At 36.1% G+C, this 17,919-nt stretch overlaps 2 protein-coding genes and 1 pseudogene across 4 annotated transcripts in view; 1 reads left to right on the forward strand and 2 right to left on the reverse strand.

Annotated features, from left to right (window-relative positions):
- LMBR1 (limb development membrane protein 1) overlaps positions 1–17,919 on the forward strand; it is a 360,445-nt gene that overhangs the window by 329,579 nt on the left and 12,947 nt on the right. The gene's annotated exons all lie outside the window — the stretch shown is intronic.
- The window catches only part of RNF32 (ring finger protein 32), a 69,426-nt gene that overhangs the window by 4,686 nt on the left and 46,821 nt on the right, over positions 1–17,919 (reverse strand). The window contains exon 8 of one of the 3 annotated variants that reach the window (XM_037835736.1): positions 42–139. The exons of 1 other annotated variant lie outside the window; for it this stretch is intronic. In XM_037835736.1, coding sequence (XP_037691664.1) covers positions 62–139 — 78 coding nt within the window. In that variant the 3' untranslated portion in view covers positions 42–61. Of the gene's footprint in view, positions 1–41; positions 140–11,872; positions 11,919–17,919 lie in introns of those variants that run through there. One more of the 3 variants, XM_037835739.1, reaches the window with a different exon arrangement.
- LOC119534728 lies at positions 12,176–16,710 on the reverse strand (annotated as a pseudogene).

Here is a 17,919-nt window from a genome sequence, read left to right on the forward strand (position 1 = left end):
CACTTGCAGCAAATAGCTGTAGTTCTTCCATCACCTTGTACAGTAACTGGCACGTACACTTTCAGTGTATATTTGATGAATGGATGGATGGATGGATGGATGGATGGATGGATGAATGAGGATTCTCCATATTGTGTATCTGTGAAGAAAAGCTTGTAAATACCAACTCAAAACCTTCTGTGTTCATTTGGAATTAGTTTTGCAAAGTGTAAAAACTCCAAATGTCAGTCCAAGAAAACAATTTTGCTTTACTTATTTTTAATTAATATTTTTTTTTGGCTAGAGAAGCTGTAGGTTTACATAAATATTATGCATAAAATATATAAAACAGAGTTCCCGTATACCACCTTATTATTAACACCTTGCATTGTGTGGTACATTTGTTATAATCCATGAAAGAACATTTTAATAATTGTACTATTAACTATAGTTCATTGTTTACAATAGGGTTCAATTTTTTTGTACAGTCCTATGTTTTTCCTTTTAATTTTATTCTGGTAACACATATATGACCTAAAATTTCCCCCTTTTAACCACATTCATGTATATAATTCAGTGCTGTTAATTACAGTCACAATGTTGTGCTATTATAAACACCATCCATTCACTTTACAATCAACCCAAATAGGAATTTTTTATAATTTAAGCATTCACTTCCCATTCCCTACCCACAACACAGCACCTGGTAACCTATATTCTAGATTCTGACTCTATGAATCTGCTTATTTTAATTATTTCATATCCGAGAGATCATACAATATTTTTCCTTTTGTGCCTTGCTTATTTCACTCAACATGATGTCTTCAAGGTTCATCCTTGTTGTCACATGAATCCGAACTTCATTCTTTTTAATGCTGTACAATATTCCACTGTATGTATATACCAAATTTTGTTTATCCATTCATCTGTTGATGCCATCCTTTGGCAACTGTGAATAATCCCGCTGTGAACAATGGTGTGCAAATATGTGTTCAAGTCCTTGTTTTCAATTCTTTTGCAAATATACCTAGAAGAGGGATTTCTGGGTCATATGGTAATTCTATACTTAGCTTTCTAAAGAACTGCCAAAATGTCCCCAGTGCCTGCACCCTTTCATATTCTCACCAACAATGAAAGAGACTTCCTGTGTCTCTATATCTTCTCCAAAACTTGTAATTTTCCTTTTAAAAAAAATAGTAGCCATTCTAGTGGGTGTGAAATGGTATCTCCTTGTGATTTTGATTTGCATTACCCTAATGGCTAATGATGTTGAGCATCTTTTCATGCGCTTTTTGGCCATTTGTCTATCTTCTTTGGAGAACTGTCTATTCAAGTCTTTTGCCTATTTTTCAGTTGGGTTGTCTTTTTATTATTGAGTTGTAGGATTTCTATATATATTAAACCTTTATCAGAGAGGTGGTTTCCAAATATTTTCTCCCATTTAGTAGGTTGTCTTTTCACTATCATGATAAAGTCCTTTGACATACAAAAGTTCTTCAGTTTGGTAAGGTACCATTTGTCTATTTTTTCTTTTGTTGCTTGTACTTTGGGTATAAAACCTAAGAAACCATTGTCTAACACAAGATCCTGCGATGCTTCCGACATTTTCTTCTAGAAATTTCACAGTTCTTTTTTTAATGCAATTTTATTGAGAAATATTCACATAACATACAGGCCTTCAAAGTGTACAATCAGTTGTTCATAGTTGTGCATTGATCACCACAATCAATCTTTGAACATTTTCATTACTCAAAAAAATAAAAATTAGAATAAAAAAGGACATCCAAAACATTCCATTCCCCTCCTCCCCCCATTGTTCATTTACTTTTTTTCACACTCATTCATTGTTTTTTTTTGTAACTTTATCAAAAAATTTAAAAAACAAACAATAAAAAAACATTTTAAACCAAACCCAAAGGAATAAGAAAAAATGAATAAGATAAAATAACTACATTGCTTCCAACATGTTCCTACCCTATCCAAGAAAATAGACAAACTATAACCCAACAAAGTAATAAGAAAAACAAATAACCTAAAACACATTTCTGTGAACTTGTTCCTACCATACCCCCCAGAAATTAACAAACCATAGTTGTTCATGAGCATTCCCATAACATTAAGTTTACCCTCCTTAACTTATTTGTTCTTATTAGATTATCATTCCCCCTTCACTATTTGCTGTCTTTCAGTTGGTCCCCTATATTCTACAATATAAACCATTTATTTTACATTTTTCAGAGAGAAGAGCACTAGAGAAGAGTGTGTCCTGGTGATTTGGGATGTAATGCTCTATATGTGTCTGTTAATTCAAATTAATTTTATCAGATTGTTTAGGTTTTCAGTTTCCTTATTGGTTCTTTGGTTGATCTATCTAGAGGAGAGAGTGATATATTGAAGTCTCCCATAATTATTGTGGAAACATCTATTGCTTCTTTCAGTTTTGCCAATGTTTGTCTCATGTATTTTGGGGCACCTTGATTGGGTGCGTAGACATTTATGATTGTTATTTCTTCTTGTTGAACTGTCCCTTTTATTAGTATAAAGTGGCCTTCTTTGTCTCTCATAACATCCTTGCATTTAAAGTCTATTTTATCTGAGATTAATATTGATACTCCTGCTTTCTTTTGGCTGTAGCTTGCATGGAATATTTTTTCCATCCTTTCACTTTCAATTTCTTTGTATCCCTGTGTCTAAGATGAGTCTCTTGTAAGCAACATATTGATGGTTCATATTTTTTAATCCATTCTGCCAGTCTATATCTTTTAATTGGGGAGTTTAATCCATTCACATTCAATGCTATTACTGTGAAGGCATTTCTTGAATCAGCCATCCTATCCTTTGGTTTATGTTTGTCAGATATGTGTTCTCCTTTCTCTCTATTTCCTTTAATGTACCCTTACTACATCTCTTTAGTTCTGAATCCTCCTCCATACCTCTCTCTCCTTTCTTTGTTTCTCTGCCGGTAGATGGTGCCTGCTGAGTAGTCACTACTTAGTCTTATGTTGTTTCCCTTGTATGTGGTGAATTGAGTCTCTCTTGCTGCTTTCAGAACTTGCTCCTTCTCTTCAGCATTAGACAATCTGATCAAAATATGTCTCAGAGTGGGTTTATTTGGATTTATTCTGTTTGGAGTTGGTTGGGCGTCTATGATTTGCGTGCATTGTTTAGAAGGGTTGGGAAGTTTCTCCCAACAATTTCTTTGAATACTCTTCCTAGACCTTTACCCTTCTTTTCCTCTTCTGGAACACCAATGATTCTTGTATTTGTGCACTTTATGTTGTCCATCATATCCCTGAGATCCATTTCAATTTTTTTTAATTTTTTTCTCCATTCTTTCTTTTTTACTTTCATTTTCCATTTTGTACTCTTTGAATTCACTTATTCTTTCCTCAGCTTCCTCTGATCTAGTACTGTGTGTATTCAGAATCTTTTTAATTTGATCAACAGTTTATTTTATTTCCGTAAGATTGTCTATTTTTTTATTTACTCTTGCAAATTCTTCATGTTTTTCTAGGATCTTCTTCATGTCCTTATATCCTGTGCCATGATGTTGTTGTTTGTGATTACTCTTTGATTAATTGCTCCAAGTACTGTGTCTCCTCTGATTTTTTGATTTGGGTGTTTCGGTTTGGGTTATCCATATCTTCTGGTTTTTTCATATGCTTTAAAACTTTCTGTTGTTTTTGGCCTCTTGGCATTTGCTTATCTTGATAGGGTTCTTTTAGAATATGCAGGCTTATTTGAACAATTCTCTGTAATTTATCTACAGCTTGGTGGAGTGCACTTTCTCTGACTTACCAGCAGATAGTGTCCCTGAGCCACCTATCACCCTCAAGCCAGTTTTCCCCAACTTCATCTGCGCAGTGAGTGGGGGTCCAAATCTTATGGGGGTCCAATCAGTGCACCAAATTTCTGTGTAGTTGGTGCAGCCAGCCCTGAAGGTGGGGGGTGTGCCCTGTGCAGTTAGGGATGGAAGGCGGCTTTAAAACTCAAATCTCCCAACCGTTACTGGAGACTTAAAGCTGTTGCACAAGCCGAACCCTTCAGCTTACACTACCCCCCCAAGTCTCTCTCTGCCATGGGCCCATAAGTCCCTGGGATTGGTGTAGGGCCCTTGGGACTTCCGCACGGGACCCTGCATCCAAGCTGTGCCCTCTGGCAGGGGGAAGACTGCACAACATCACAAGTAAGCGTAATTCCCTAGGGAAACTCTCAGCCATGGCGCCATGCAGAGGCATTCCCAGCCCGCTGAGAAGATGGCTGTATGGGGCGTGGTAATTTCCCCCCTTTTGCGGTCCTCCACCTTCCTGGCTCTGGGACAATTAGCTGCCAGTGTGTGAAAGGCTGTTGTCCATGCCAGATACTGAGGTGGGTGTCTGAGGCATGGAAGACACTCCCCACCACACTTGACTGTGCAGCTTTTGCTGCCAGATCTGCTGCTTTGTGGGTTTTTAAACTAATCCGTCTCCAAATACCAACCCCCAGTTTTTCCCAACCGCGGGGTGGCTGCTCTTTCGCCAGCATCCTCACTCACTCATTTCTGAGTGCAGACTCTTGGTTTCAGCAAGTGCACAGTCCCTGTGGATTTAGAGGACCTCGTCCAGCAGGTGCAATGTTGTGGAACTGGTATTCTGGAGCACTTTCTGTCTTTTATCTAGTATTTTTCATGGAGAAGTATTTTGCTCTATCACTTCTAATCCACCATCTTGGATCCACCAGCAAACATTATTTTTCAATAGTCGATGGTTCTTATATTTAGCTCTTTGATCCATTTTGAATTCATTTTTGTATATGAATTGAGACAGGGTTCCTACTTCATTCTTTTTCATATGGATATCTGACTTTCTCAGCACCATTTATTGAAGAGACTATTCTTTTCCCAATTGAGTGGACTAGTCAAAAATCAATTGACCATAGATGTGAGTCTATTTCTGAACTCTGAATTTGATTCCACTGGTGTATGGTGTATGTGTGTATATATATGCCAGTACCATGCTATTTTGACAACTGTAGCTTTGTAATAAGTTTTAAAGTTAGGAAGTTGAGTTCTTCAACTTTGTTCTTCTTTTTCAAGAAGGTTTTGGATGCCTTTTTAAAATTTTCTCTTGCCTAATTGCTCTGGATAGAAGTTCCAGTACAGTGTTGAATAACAAAGGTGACAATCAGCATCCTTCTTTTTTCTGATCTTAGAGGGAAAGCTATCAGTCTTTCACCAATGAGTATGATGTCAAAAGTGGGTTTTTCATAATGCCCTATCATGTTGAGGAAATTTCCTTCTATTCCTATTTTTCAAAGTGTTTTTATCAAGAAAGGCCACTGGATTTGGTCAAATGCCTTTTCTGCATTAACTGAAATGATCATGTGTTTTCCCCCTTTGTTTTGTATATTACGTTAAATCTCTTACGTTGAACCACCTGTGCATACATGGGATAAATCCCACTTGAACATGGCATATAATTCTTTTAATTTGTTGTTGGATTTGGTTTGCTAGTATTTTGTTGAGGATTTTGCATCTATATTCATAAGAGAAAGTGGTCTTTAATTTTCTTTTCTTGTAGTATCTTTATATGGCTTTGGTATTAGGGTGATGTTGGCCTCATAGAATGAGTTATGTTGTGTTCCCGCCTCTTCAGTTTTTTGGAAGAATTTGAACGGGATTGATATTCTTTATTTGAATGCAATTTTATTGAGATATATTCACACACCATTTAATCCATCAGAAGAAAACAATCAGTGATTCACAGAATCATCATATAGTTGTGCATTCATCACAATGATCAATTTTAGAACATTTTCATTACTCCAAAAAAAAAAAGTAAAAATAAAAAAGAACACCCAAAACATCCCAAACCCCTCATTGCTCCCTAATATTTATTTATATATTGTCTTTATTTTATTACTCATCTGCCCATACACGGGTATTAAATCTTTTTGGAATATTAGACAGAATTCACCTGGGAAGCCATCTGGTACTGGGTTTTTCTTTGTTGGGAAGTTTTGATGACTGATTCAATCTCTTTTCTTGCAATTGGTCTGCTGAGATCATCTATTTTTTCTAGAGTAAGTGTAGGTTGTGTGTTTCTAGTAATTTGTCCATTTCATCTAGGTTGTCTGTTGGTGTACATTTGTTCATAGTATCCTCTTACATTCCTTTTTATTTCCTGTTTATTTATTTATCACAGTAATGACCTCGCTTTGATTTGTCATTGTATTTATTTGTGCATTCTCTCCTTTTTCTGTGTCAGTCTAGCTAAAGGTTTGTCAGTTTTATTGATCTTTTCAAAGAACCAACTTTTGGTTTTGTTAATACTCTATTGTTTTTTATTGTCTACTTCATTTATTTCTGCTCTAAATCTGTGTTATTTCTTTCCTTCTGCTTGCTTTTCATTTAGTTTGCTATTCTTTTTCTAGTTCTGCCAGTTAGATCTTTGATTTTCATGCTTTCTTCAACATAAATGAAAGCATTTATGGCTATACATTTCTCTCTTAGCACTGCCTTCACTACATTCCATAAGTTTTGATATGCTGTGTACTTGTTTTCATTCATCTCAAGATATTTACTGATTTCCCTTGTAATTTCTTCTTTTACCCTTTGATTGTTAAAGAGTGTGTTATTTGTGGATTTTTCAGTTCTCTGCCTGTTATTGATTTCCAGCTTCATTCCATCATGGTCAGAGAAGATACTTTATGTAATTTTAATCTTTTTAAATTTATTGAGAATTGTTTTGTGGCCAAACATGTGGTCTATCCTGGAGAACAATTCACGTACACATGAGAAGAATGCTTATCCTGCTCTTTTGGAGTGCAGTGTTCTGTATATGTCTGTTAAGTCTAGTTCATTTATTATATTATGCAAGTTCTCACTTTCCTTATTATCTGTCTAGATGTTCTATCTAGTGATGAGAATGATGTATTGAAGTCTCCAACTATTATAGAGACATCTATTTCTCCCATCAGTTTTGCCAGTGTTTGCCTCATGTATTTTGGGGCACCATGGTTTACATGCATACATATTTATGATTGTTATTTCTTCTTGTTGGATTGACCCTTTTATTAATACATAGTGTCCTTCTTTGTCTCTTGTAACAGCTTTTGACTTAAAGTTTACTTTGTCTGATATTAGAATAGCTACCCCAGTCTTTTATGGTTGCTATTTGCATGGATTTTCCTTTTCCATTGTTTCACTTAAAACCTATTTGTGTCTTTGGGTCTAAGGTGACTCTCTTATAGTCAACACACGGTTGGAACATGCTTTTTAAAAATCCATTCTGCCAATCTGTGTCTTTTGATTGGGGAGTTTAATCCCATTAACCCTCAGTGTTATTCCTGTAAAGACAGTACTTACTTCAGCCATTTGCCCTTTGGTTTTTATATGTCCTATCTTTTTTGCTCTCTTTTCCTTTACTGCAGCCTCCTTTTCTGTGCAGTTGAGCTTTTGTGATGTATCTGACTGTTCTTATTCTGTTTATATATATATATATAAGTTGACAGTTACAAATATGGTATGTAACTTTTCTACTTTATTTCAGTACAATTTTCAACTTACAGTCTACAATTTTTTAAGGTATTTATGAGTTAAAAACAAAATTTCTATAGACTACTTGCAAACAGTAAAATTGAAGTAAAATGCTTACATTCTTATTTGACAACAGAACTCAGGTTAAAAAAAATGGTGGGTGCAGTTCTGCTCTTTGTTGTAATCTTACTTCAGATTTACTATTCCTTTTCTTCTTTGCATCTGTCCTTCTTTTCATCATTATTTTCCATGGGCTCTTCTTCATCTTAAATAATCCCATCCACTTGGTATTGTCATGAGTCCACTTTGGACTGGTACCTGATTGTTTAAAGCTAAAGTGCCCTCTGCCACATTGAAAAGTACCATGACCTCTTCCTCTTTTGGCCCAATAATCCATGCCATCATCTCTGTCATCATGAAAGTTTCCTCATGGTCAGCTAAACCCTGCAAAGCCTGAATATACTTTCAGTTCTTGGTGAGTTTTACAGTCTTCTTTTTCTTTCTTACTTTCCTTTTCTTCTTTTTTTTTTTTTTGAATTAAAAAATTTTTTTTATTAGAGAAGTTGTGGGTTTACACAACAATTATCAATAAAATATAGGATTCCCATACACCACACCATGGAACATTTGTTACAATTGATGATAGCACTTTTTTTGTAATTGTACTATTATTTTTAACAGTAGTTACCTTTGTTACAACTGATGAAAGATTATTAAAATATTAGTATTAACTATTGTCCATAGTTTACATTAGCTGTATTTTCCCCATATACCACCCATTATTAACACTGTATATTACTGTCACACATTTATTAAATTTATTAAATGTGTTACAGTAATATATGTTCATGAAAGAACGTATATTCATGTTCATGAAAGAACATTCTTAGACTTGTACTATTAACAATAGTTCATCATCTACAATAAGGTTCACTATGTTATACAGTCCTATGTTTTATCATTTAATTTTTATTCTGGTAACATATAAGACCTGATGTTTCTCCCTTTAACCACATTCACCTATATAATTCAGTGCTGTTAATGAATTACATTCACAATAATGTTGTACCATCACTACTATCCATTTCTAACCCTTTACAATCAACCTCCCTAAATAGAAATTCTGTACAAAATAAACATCAACTCCCCATTCCCTTACCCCATCTATCCCATGGTAACCCATATTCTAGATTCTAACTCTATGAGTTTGCTTATTCTTATCAGTTTGTGTCAGTAAGATCATACAATATTTGTCCTTTTGTGTCTGGTTTATTTCACTCAGCATAATGTCCTCAAGGTTCATTCATGTTGTCACAAGTTTAGGACTTCATTCCTTTTTAAAGCTGAGTAATATTCCAATATTCCATTCATACCCATTATCAGGAAATATGCCTTTTTCTTGTTCAATTGTATTATGACTTTTATAGGAATTAAAGAGTGGAGTTGTATATTAAGGATACGGTACTACTGGGTTTTGCATTTACCCTTTTAGTTACCCTTGCTGATAATCTTCATTTCTTCACATGACTCCAAGCCACTCTTTCCTTTCTTTTCCTTTCAACTTGCAGAACTCCCTTTAGTAATTCTTGTAGGGCAGGTCTTTTGTTGGTGAACTCCTTTAGTTTCTGTTTTTCTGTGAATATATTACACTGTCCCTCATTTCTAAAGGACAGTTTTGCTGGATAAAGAATTTTGGGCTGGCAGTGTTTCTCTTTCAGTACCTTAAATATATCATACCACTGCGTTCTTGCCTGTATGTTTCTGATGAGAAATCAGAACTTTGTCTTTTTGAGGATTCCACGAATGTGATGAATCATTTTTCTCTTGATGCTTTCAGAATTCTCTCTCTATCTCTGGCATTTGCCATTTTGATTAGTATGTGTCTCGGAGTAGGTCTATTAGAATTTATTCTGTTTGGAGTGCGTTGTGCTTCTTGGATATGTATATTTATGTCTTTCATAAGAGTTGGGAAATTTTCAGCCATTATTTCTTCAAATACTCTTTCTGTTCCTTTTCCCTTCTGTTCTCCTTCTGGGACATTGATGATATGTATGTTTGTGCACTTTGTGCTGTCACGCAACTGCCTGAGACTCTGCTCAGTTTTTTCTATTCTCTGTTTTTCTGACTGCATGATTTCGATTGTCTCGTCTTCTAGTTTGCTGTTTCTTTTTTCTGCATTTTCAAATCTGCAGTTATATACCTTTAGTGTATTTTTAATCTCTTCGTGTGCCTTTCGTTCTCATTTCTGTTAAATTTCTGTTTATACTTTGAAGTTCTTCTTTATTCTTACACACTGTGTTCTTAATATCCTTTAACTCTGTATGTATATATTCCTTCGTCTCCTTGAATTGATTTAGGAGATTTGTTTGAACTTCTTTATTTAGTTGTTTCAAACTCTGTATCTCCACTGAAATTATGATCTGTTCCGTTGACTGAGCCATATCTTCCTGTTTCTTTGTATGGTGTGTAATTTTTTTTTCTTCTGCTGTCTAGGCATCTGATTATCTTTATGAGTTCATTCTGAAGGCCAGTTTCTCCCTTTTGTCTAGGGTTTTATTGTTGACTGACTTTGTGTTAGACTCTCCTTTGATGCTTGGGCCAACTTATTCTAGACCTTTAGAGTGGCCTGTGTTTTACTGATCAGATTTTCTCAGCTCTTCTTCATCTGATTCTTTCCTTGGATAGTGCTACAATTTTTAAGGCTGCACTTTTTGTGTAATTGTTTCACCTCCAGGAGAAATCTTCCTTTCCTCTTTTCCTTCCCCATGAATCTTAATCTGTTCTGTTTCTTATTGTGTAGAATTTTCTCCCCAGCTCCTGTGATTTGTTTAAATTCTTTCCTTCACTTGGTTCCCCATTTTCCTTACACTTTTCAGCTCTGGGACACTCCTGTCTTAGTAGCAGTTCAGTTTAACCCCCGCCCTCTTTCCTCCACCCCCCCCCCCCACCTCTCTCTCTGTGAGGCCTTTCTGCCATGGTTTCTTCCCTGTTAAGAGTATCCTGCCCTGAGGAGCTGGACTCCACTCTAGCTCACACAACCCCAATCATAGGAGTGATGACTGTGCCCTGCAACCAGCTCTTACCAGCAGACGGAACATGCAAAGAGGATGCCACCAATTTGGAGGAGGGGCCATGCACTTCAGATCTTTCCTTTTCTTCTGGAGAACTGGGAGAAGAAAGTGATGCTGAAGAGGATGAAGATCAAGAATGATCTTGCTCTCTACTTTTAGGTTTAATGTCATCTTTGTAAGATTTGTATTCCTTGTAATCTTCCGGAGTTTTTTTTCTGCTTTCTTGATCCACTGGATTCCCTGGAGCCCTTGGAATCCCCGTTCTTCGCTTCTTTCGTTTCTATGATGATCAATGTCATGCCGAAGATCAGCAGGATCACACCTTAATTTCTTATCTCCCTTTCGATTTTCTTTTTTAAAACTCTCTTCTCTGGCTAAACAAGTATGCTTCCTGAGGGCACTTGGAGAGATGTCAATTCTCTGTGGATCTCAGGCTCTTTTGCTGGGTACTATGCACTTCAGTGGCTTTCTGATAATGAAGGGAATCTATTGCATAGGGTCATTCCAGCTATTTGAAGTATTGCTCTTTAACATGATGAACCAAGAACACAGTGTGTTGAATAAATGACTCCGTAGTGCTTTTTCTCACCTGTGGCAACTTAATGTGGTCAAAGATGGATCAGAATTCTTGCTCCTTCTTGACAGAGTGGACTAGTATATTGGCAAGTTGCCTGTCTTTAGTTAAGGAAGGAGGTCTGTTGGAATCATCAAAAGGAACAGGTATCATTTTGAGCTCGACTTCAGAGCAATGAGAATCACTGGCTATCATTTGGATCCTAAGTGAGCTGTCCTCTAGAAAGGTAGATTTTTCTTGGACATCCAGATTCTTGTGTAGAGGGGGACTGTAATCAAAAAGGTCTTTGAGCCTTTCAGACTTTACCTGCTCAGGTGATTGAGTTTCTTTTTTTACTGTTATTCTTTCAGAACTTTTGTTGTCTTCCTTGTACTTATCTTTTCTTTTAATTCATATTTATGGTGAAATTTAACATATATACCTAACAGTGATAACTTTCAAAGTATGATTTAACAAGTAGTAAATTTCAAAGATGTTATGGGTTATAGTTCCACAATTTCACTTATTTCCTTATTGTGAAATACATATACAGAAAGGTGATAACTTTCACAGTACAATTTAAGAAGTAGTTATATATGTAATTTCAAAGAATGTTATGGGTTACAGTTCCATAGTTTCAGTTATTTCCTTATTGTGACATATAATATATATATAGAAAGGCAATAACTTTCAAAGTACAATTTAATGAGTAGCTACAGAGCAAATTTCAAAGAATGTTATGGGTTACAGTTCCACCATTTCAGCTTATTTCCTTCTAGTTATTCTAATACCCTAGCATCTAAAAAAAAAAATACAGAGAGAGAGAGAGAGAGAGAGAGAGGGAAAATCAGTATTCATAATCTCTTAGCCACTGTAACCTTATTTTGTTACCTTTCTTTTCCCCCTTTTCATCAAGAAGGCATTTTCAATCTCTCGATGCGAGGGACAGTCTCATTCCTGGGAGTCATGTCTCACATCGCCAGGGAGATTCACTCCCCTGGGAGTCATGTCCCTCGTAGGGGGGCGGTTAATGAATTTATTTGCCAAGTTGGGCCTAGAGAAAAGGCCAAATCTGAGCAACAAAAGAGGTTTTCTGGAGGTGCCTCTTAGGCATAATTAGCCTCCCATTTACCCTTGTGCTTATCTTTTGTAGTACTAGGCCTTTCCACTACATATCCAGTCTCTTCCAGTTGCAAATTTTTTCCTTCTCTAAATCCATCACTTTCTCTTTTGCCTTTCAGTGAAAGTTTAGATGTGCATGGGTCCTTCCTCCTCAGCATTCTGGTGACATGTAGTAACAAAATTTTTACCCTGATCTGCGAGAACTGACTTCCTGAACTGTCTATAATCCTCTGTCTCCTCTGTGTCATACCCTTCTGAATCAAACTTTTGTTTTCCAGACTCTTTATCACTGAAGTAATCTAGAGCTTCTTGGTCTTCCTATTCACCCTTTGTCCTCCCTTTTTCTGACCCTTTTTCCTTTGGGGCCTCTTTGTCCCTGGTATTAGTCCTATCTGGCAGGAATACTCTAGACTCTTCATCTGGGAACCTTTTTCAGGAACTTCCAATCTTTGCAGTTTCCTGATCCCCACCATTAGGATAAAATGAGGAATGCCCCCTCATCTCTTGGAGTGTTCTGTGGTGTAATTGTCTTTGTGGGGCTTGTGATGAGAGGTGATGGACTGAACTATTCTGCGGACTGTATCGACTAGAGCCTTCTACAGAACCAGACCCAGATGTCTTCGGACTATGCTGAATGGAATGTGAATGCTGGGAGGTGTTTTTTTGTTTTGTTTTGTTTTTGCAGAGTGGACTGTACTGAGCATGGAGGCATCAGAGCAAGATGAACTCTAACTAGGTGGTGAGGCAAAAGGTGAAGGACTATGGGGTGACTAGGGACTATTATCATAAACTGAAAGGCCAGGCCAAATATCACCAGATGTAGCCAATTTATTAAATTCATCAATAGATTCAGATGGGTCATGTTCAAATGTATCTTTCGGTTTCTCCTATGAATTTATTTTTCTATCTTTTTGGGGTTCCCCTTCAGCTTTTTTGGTCTGTTTTTCCTTTCATCTTTTAGAGACAGGTGATTTGCTATATGGGGATGAAGAACAAGAAGAGGAGGATCTTGGAGACATAGAGGATCTATATGAGGGGTGAAATCCGCTTTGGGATCTCTGAGAAGACACAGATCTTCTTTTTGGTCTCCTGGAGCATGAATGACTTTGTCTAGAACTCCTAAAGTGTCTTCAATTTCAGACAGATTTATAACCACCTTGATGATATTTACCTCCACCTCTTTGATAACACTCTCTGCCCCTTCCTTTGTACCCATAAGGACATTTCATTCCTCTGTTATTTCTGTAATCTCAGCAATAATCTCCAGAATAAATACGATCTCTACTACGAGATCCTGAATATGTCCTGGCACAAGACAAAGAACTGTATCTTTTCTTTCTAGAGTGTGATCTTGATCTTGATTGAGAAATAGACTGTGCTCTAGACTTTGATCTTGAAGAATGTGATCTAGAATTGGGGGCAACCCATTTCTTTACTCCTTGGACTTTATATAGAACCAAGCAGTCAAGTGAATACTGTAAAATTATTCCTGGAGGCAATCTGAGAATTAAACCCTAAATTCAAATTCCTGATATGCCAGGGCACAGTTCTGATGCCTTAGCTCCATTGTAAACACAGCGGCCATTTCCTAACTCAAGAACAGGAGGAAAACCATAGAGGAAATTTTGACATGCTAGCTTGGTCCATCACTTCTGCTTTGTTTCTTTGTTTTTAAAATACTTTCTTTGTGGTTACCCTGGGGTTTATATTACACAACCTATGTCCATAACCTACTAATTTGAAAGGATACCAACTTAGCTTCAATAGCATACATGTTCTCTGATCTCATATCCCTTTGTTTCTTCTCTTTATGTTATTTTCATCCCACATTACCTCTTCATATTTTGCATGTCCATTATGAGGAAATAATGACTTTTTCTTGTTCAATTGTATTATGACTCTTCTCTTTCAGTATCTTAAATATATCATACCATTGCCTTCTTACCTCCCTGGTTTCTGGTGAGAAATTGGCACTAAGTCTTATTGAGAATCCCTTGCATGTGATGAATCACTTTTCTCTTGCTGTTTTCAGAATTCTTTTTGTCTTTGGCATTTGACATCCTGATTATTACATGTCTCAGAGTAGGTCTATTAGGGTTGATTCTGTTTGGAGAACATTGCACTTCGTGGACATGTATATTTATGTCTTTCAGAAAAATTGAGAAAATTTCAGCCATTATTTCCTCAAATATTCTTTCTACCACTTTTTCCTTCTCTTCTCCTTCTGGGACACCCATAATGTGTATGTTTGTATGCTTCATGCTATCACTCAAGGACTGAGACAATGCTCAATTTTTTCTGTTTTTTTCTCTATCCTTTCTTCTGACTGTATGATTACAATTGTCCTGTCTTCTAGTTCACTGACTCTATCTTCTGCCTGTTCAAATCTTCTGTTAAAAATCTAGTGTATTTTAAAGCTTCATTATTGTGCCTTTCATCCCCATAATTTCTGTTGGTTCTTTTTAAACCTTCAAATTCTTCATGTTCACACATTGTCTTTTTAATATCCTTTAACTCTATATCTACCATTTGTTTATTTTTATCCATATTTTCCTTCATCTCCTTAAATTGATTTAGGAGACTTGTTTGAACTTCTTTGATTAGTTGTTACAAAGTCTGTGCCTTAATTTTTTCCCTTGACTGAGCCAAATCTTCCTTTTTCTTAGTATGGCTTATAATTTTTAGCTGATGTCTGGGCATCTGATTATTTTGATGTGTTAACTCTGAAGATCAGTTTTTCCCTCTTTTTTTTTTTTTTTTTTTGTTGTTTTTGTTGTTGTTGTTGCTAGGCTTTATGTTAAGCATCTTCTTTGATGCTTACTCCAACTTATTCTGGATCTTCTCAGCGATTCTGCACCAGATTCTTGCCCTGAATATGTGGTACATTTTTAAAGATTGCCCTTTTGTGTGCAATTGTTTGATCTCCAGGAGAAAGCTTCCTTTCCTCTGTTCCTTCTCCAGGAATCTTGATCCATTCTGTTTTTGTGAAGAATTTTCTCCCCAGCTCCTATAAATTGTTTAAAAATCTATCCCTCACTCAGTGTCCAGTTTTCATTACACTTCTCAGTTCTGGGACTTGCCCTGTACAGAAGTTCAGTTCCCTCTTTCCCCCCTTTTTTTTCCATGAGGCTTTTCTGTCTCCTGTTTCTTTCCTGTTAGGGTATACTGCCCTGGGAGGAGTGGTGGGGGTCAATCTAGAAAGGTTTCTTTCGCATTTAGGTAGTCCAGCAAACAGAGTGGGTTGAGTGTGAGCACCTCTTGCCAACATTTCTGCTAAGGTCTCTCTTTCCCCTGGGAGCACTTTTGTATGTGGCATTCCTCAGCCACTTTTGTTCAGCCCTGGGTCTCCGTGGACTTGAGTATCTATGCCCAGATAAGCATGGGGTTTTAACTCAGTGATGTGAGTGGCTCTATGGCCTGCATCTTGGCAGGAGAGACCCAGGCCATGCTGCCTCTGTGTGACTCTAAAAGATCCAAGGACTGAGTGAGGGGAAGAGGTCCAGACTGGCAGGCTTGGGAGGTAAATCTCCTACCTGATTTTGGTGATTTTTTTCTTTTTCTTTGATTCAGCATTGTTGAGTCCTTCTCCAGTCTCTATCATACTCCAGAAATTCAAACAAGTGAGATTTGTCCTTTTATTAGTTGACTCTGAAGGAGACTTTTCCAGGGGTTGTCTTATGTCACCATGTTGATAACATCATTCTTCGTTTATCCTTAATGCTGTTATGTTTTATACTTATAAATTTTTTGTTACAATTTATATTTTAGTATCCACTTAGCCTACCTAAACAAACATATCACTTTCAAATTTGTTAACAAATCATACTTTCTTATGTAAAAGAAATTAAGCAGCATTTCTTAAATGAAAAAAATAACAATTCTCTTTATATATAATGGTGGTTAGAGACTTCAAATAAATTTTATTCACTCTAAATAATTTCAAGTTTAATTTGCCACTTTAAATTTTTGCATAGTGAATGATAAAAATGATTAAAACAATTCCTAAAGGGGATGGGCCTCAAAATAGTTTGGGAATTGCTGGGCTACTATATACTAGGCACTGGACTAGACCCTAAGAATGCAAAAATGACTAATGCATGGTCTTTACCAACAAGGAACTCACAATTTAACAACAAAAACAGGTGTGGAAACAAATAATTACAATTTAACATGTTGAGTACTGTAGCAGATACAAGGGGAACAAGAAGGAGGGAAGAGAATGTGACAGGCCTCTCTGAAGGTGATGTTTGAAGGGAACTTTGGAAAGATTTAGGAGATAGGAAAGGGATGAGGGGAAGAAAGGAATACATCAATGCATAGGAAAGGGATGAGGGGAAGAAAGGAATACATCAATGCAAAGGATGAAAAGGTGTGGCATGATTTAGAATTGCTAGTCACTTGAACTCAGGCTGCCTAAGTGGTTGTTCTGACACCAGCCTTTCCTTTTGACCATCTGTGCTGCATATCATCGGTGTTATCTTCTAAAACACCATTTTCACCATGAAATGTAATCAATCGAACTTTTAATGGCTTTCTGCTATCTATAATCTGAGGTACCTCATAGTCTTACTCCAATTCTTTCCTTTCAGTACTCTCCTTTATGAACCTTATGTCTGGCCAAAAGAGTTTATTCAGTTCTACGAATAAATCATATTTTTCTGTTTCCATGAACTTTACCCATATAAATGATTACTAAAAAAACTACATATACTTTCGCAATTTACTTCAGCTGGAAATGATTTCTCTCTCCTTGTCTTTCTTTTCTGAACTCTTATAGGATACTTCTTATCTCCTTCATTTGACACTTATCACCCACTAGCTGGTGTTATCTTTTTCCTGTGTGTATTTCTTATCTGCTCGAAAAAGTACCTTACATTTAAGGAAGGCACCTGATTTTTCTGGCTCTTAGCATAGTGCCCTACAGCATCATTTAATAAAAGTTTTTGAATTGAAGCTTGCAGAAGATTAGAAACGAGGACACATGTATGTTTAAAATATACATATTCCAAAGAGTGCAGTAGAAATTCCTTTTGGGGAGGATAAAAACAAACAAACAAAAAACAAAAACAACTTGTCTGGAATGATTTGAAGTTACTTCCAGTGTCAAAATTCAATAAAACAACATTTAGCATATAATCATAACATTGACAATAGCTTGTTAATTTAATGAAAAATACTGTATATATTTTTGGCAAATTCTAAAAGTGAACCAGTATGACTGGCCTTTAATTCTTATAGCTTCAAGTGTTTGCAAGTTGACAAGGGTAATATTTTTAAAAGGCAAATCAACATATATTTATTGACCACCTTTTGTAGTCAATTCAAAGTAATGTCGTATGTGTAGCTATTATTAAATATCTTAAATGTTAAATTCTTATGTATTCAGGGTTTCTTCTTCCTTTATTTACTTCCTCATTGTTTATAAGGATCAGCTGATCTTATAATTGTGAAGTAACTGAAAGAGAAAGATCTGGCAAAAAAATTTTGACAACTGAGTTTCAGTTTTCAAAGTAATAGTTAATATTATAATTCTAGAAAAATAGAGAAAATACATAAACATTTTCAATTTAAAAATAATGACTCAATTATTATTGAGTCTTTGTAAGGCTCATATATTTGATAATTTAATAATTAAAAGTTTAGGTTATTGATATGTAAAGCAATTATGGTCATTTACA

This window comes from Choloepus didactylus, chromosome 5 (assembly GCF_015220235.1).
Source record: "Choloepus didactylus isolate mChoDid1 chromosome 5, mChoDid1.pri, whole genome shotgun sequence".
Lineage (NCBI taxonomy): Eukaryota > Metazoa > Chordata > Mammalia > Pilosa > Megalonychidae > Choloepus > Choloepus didactylus.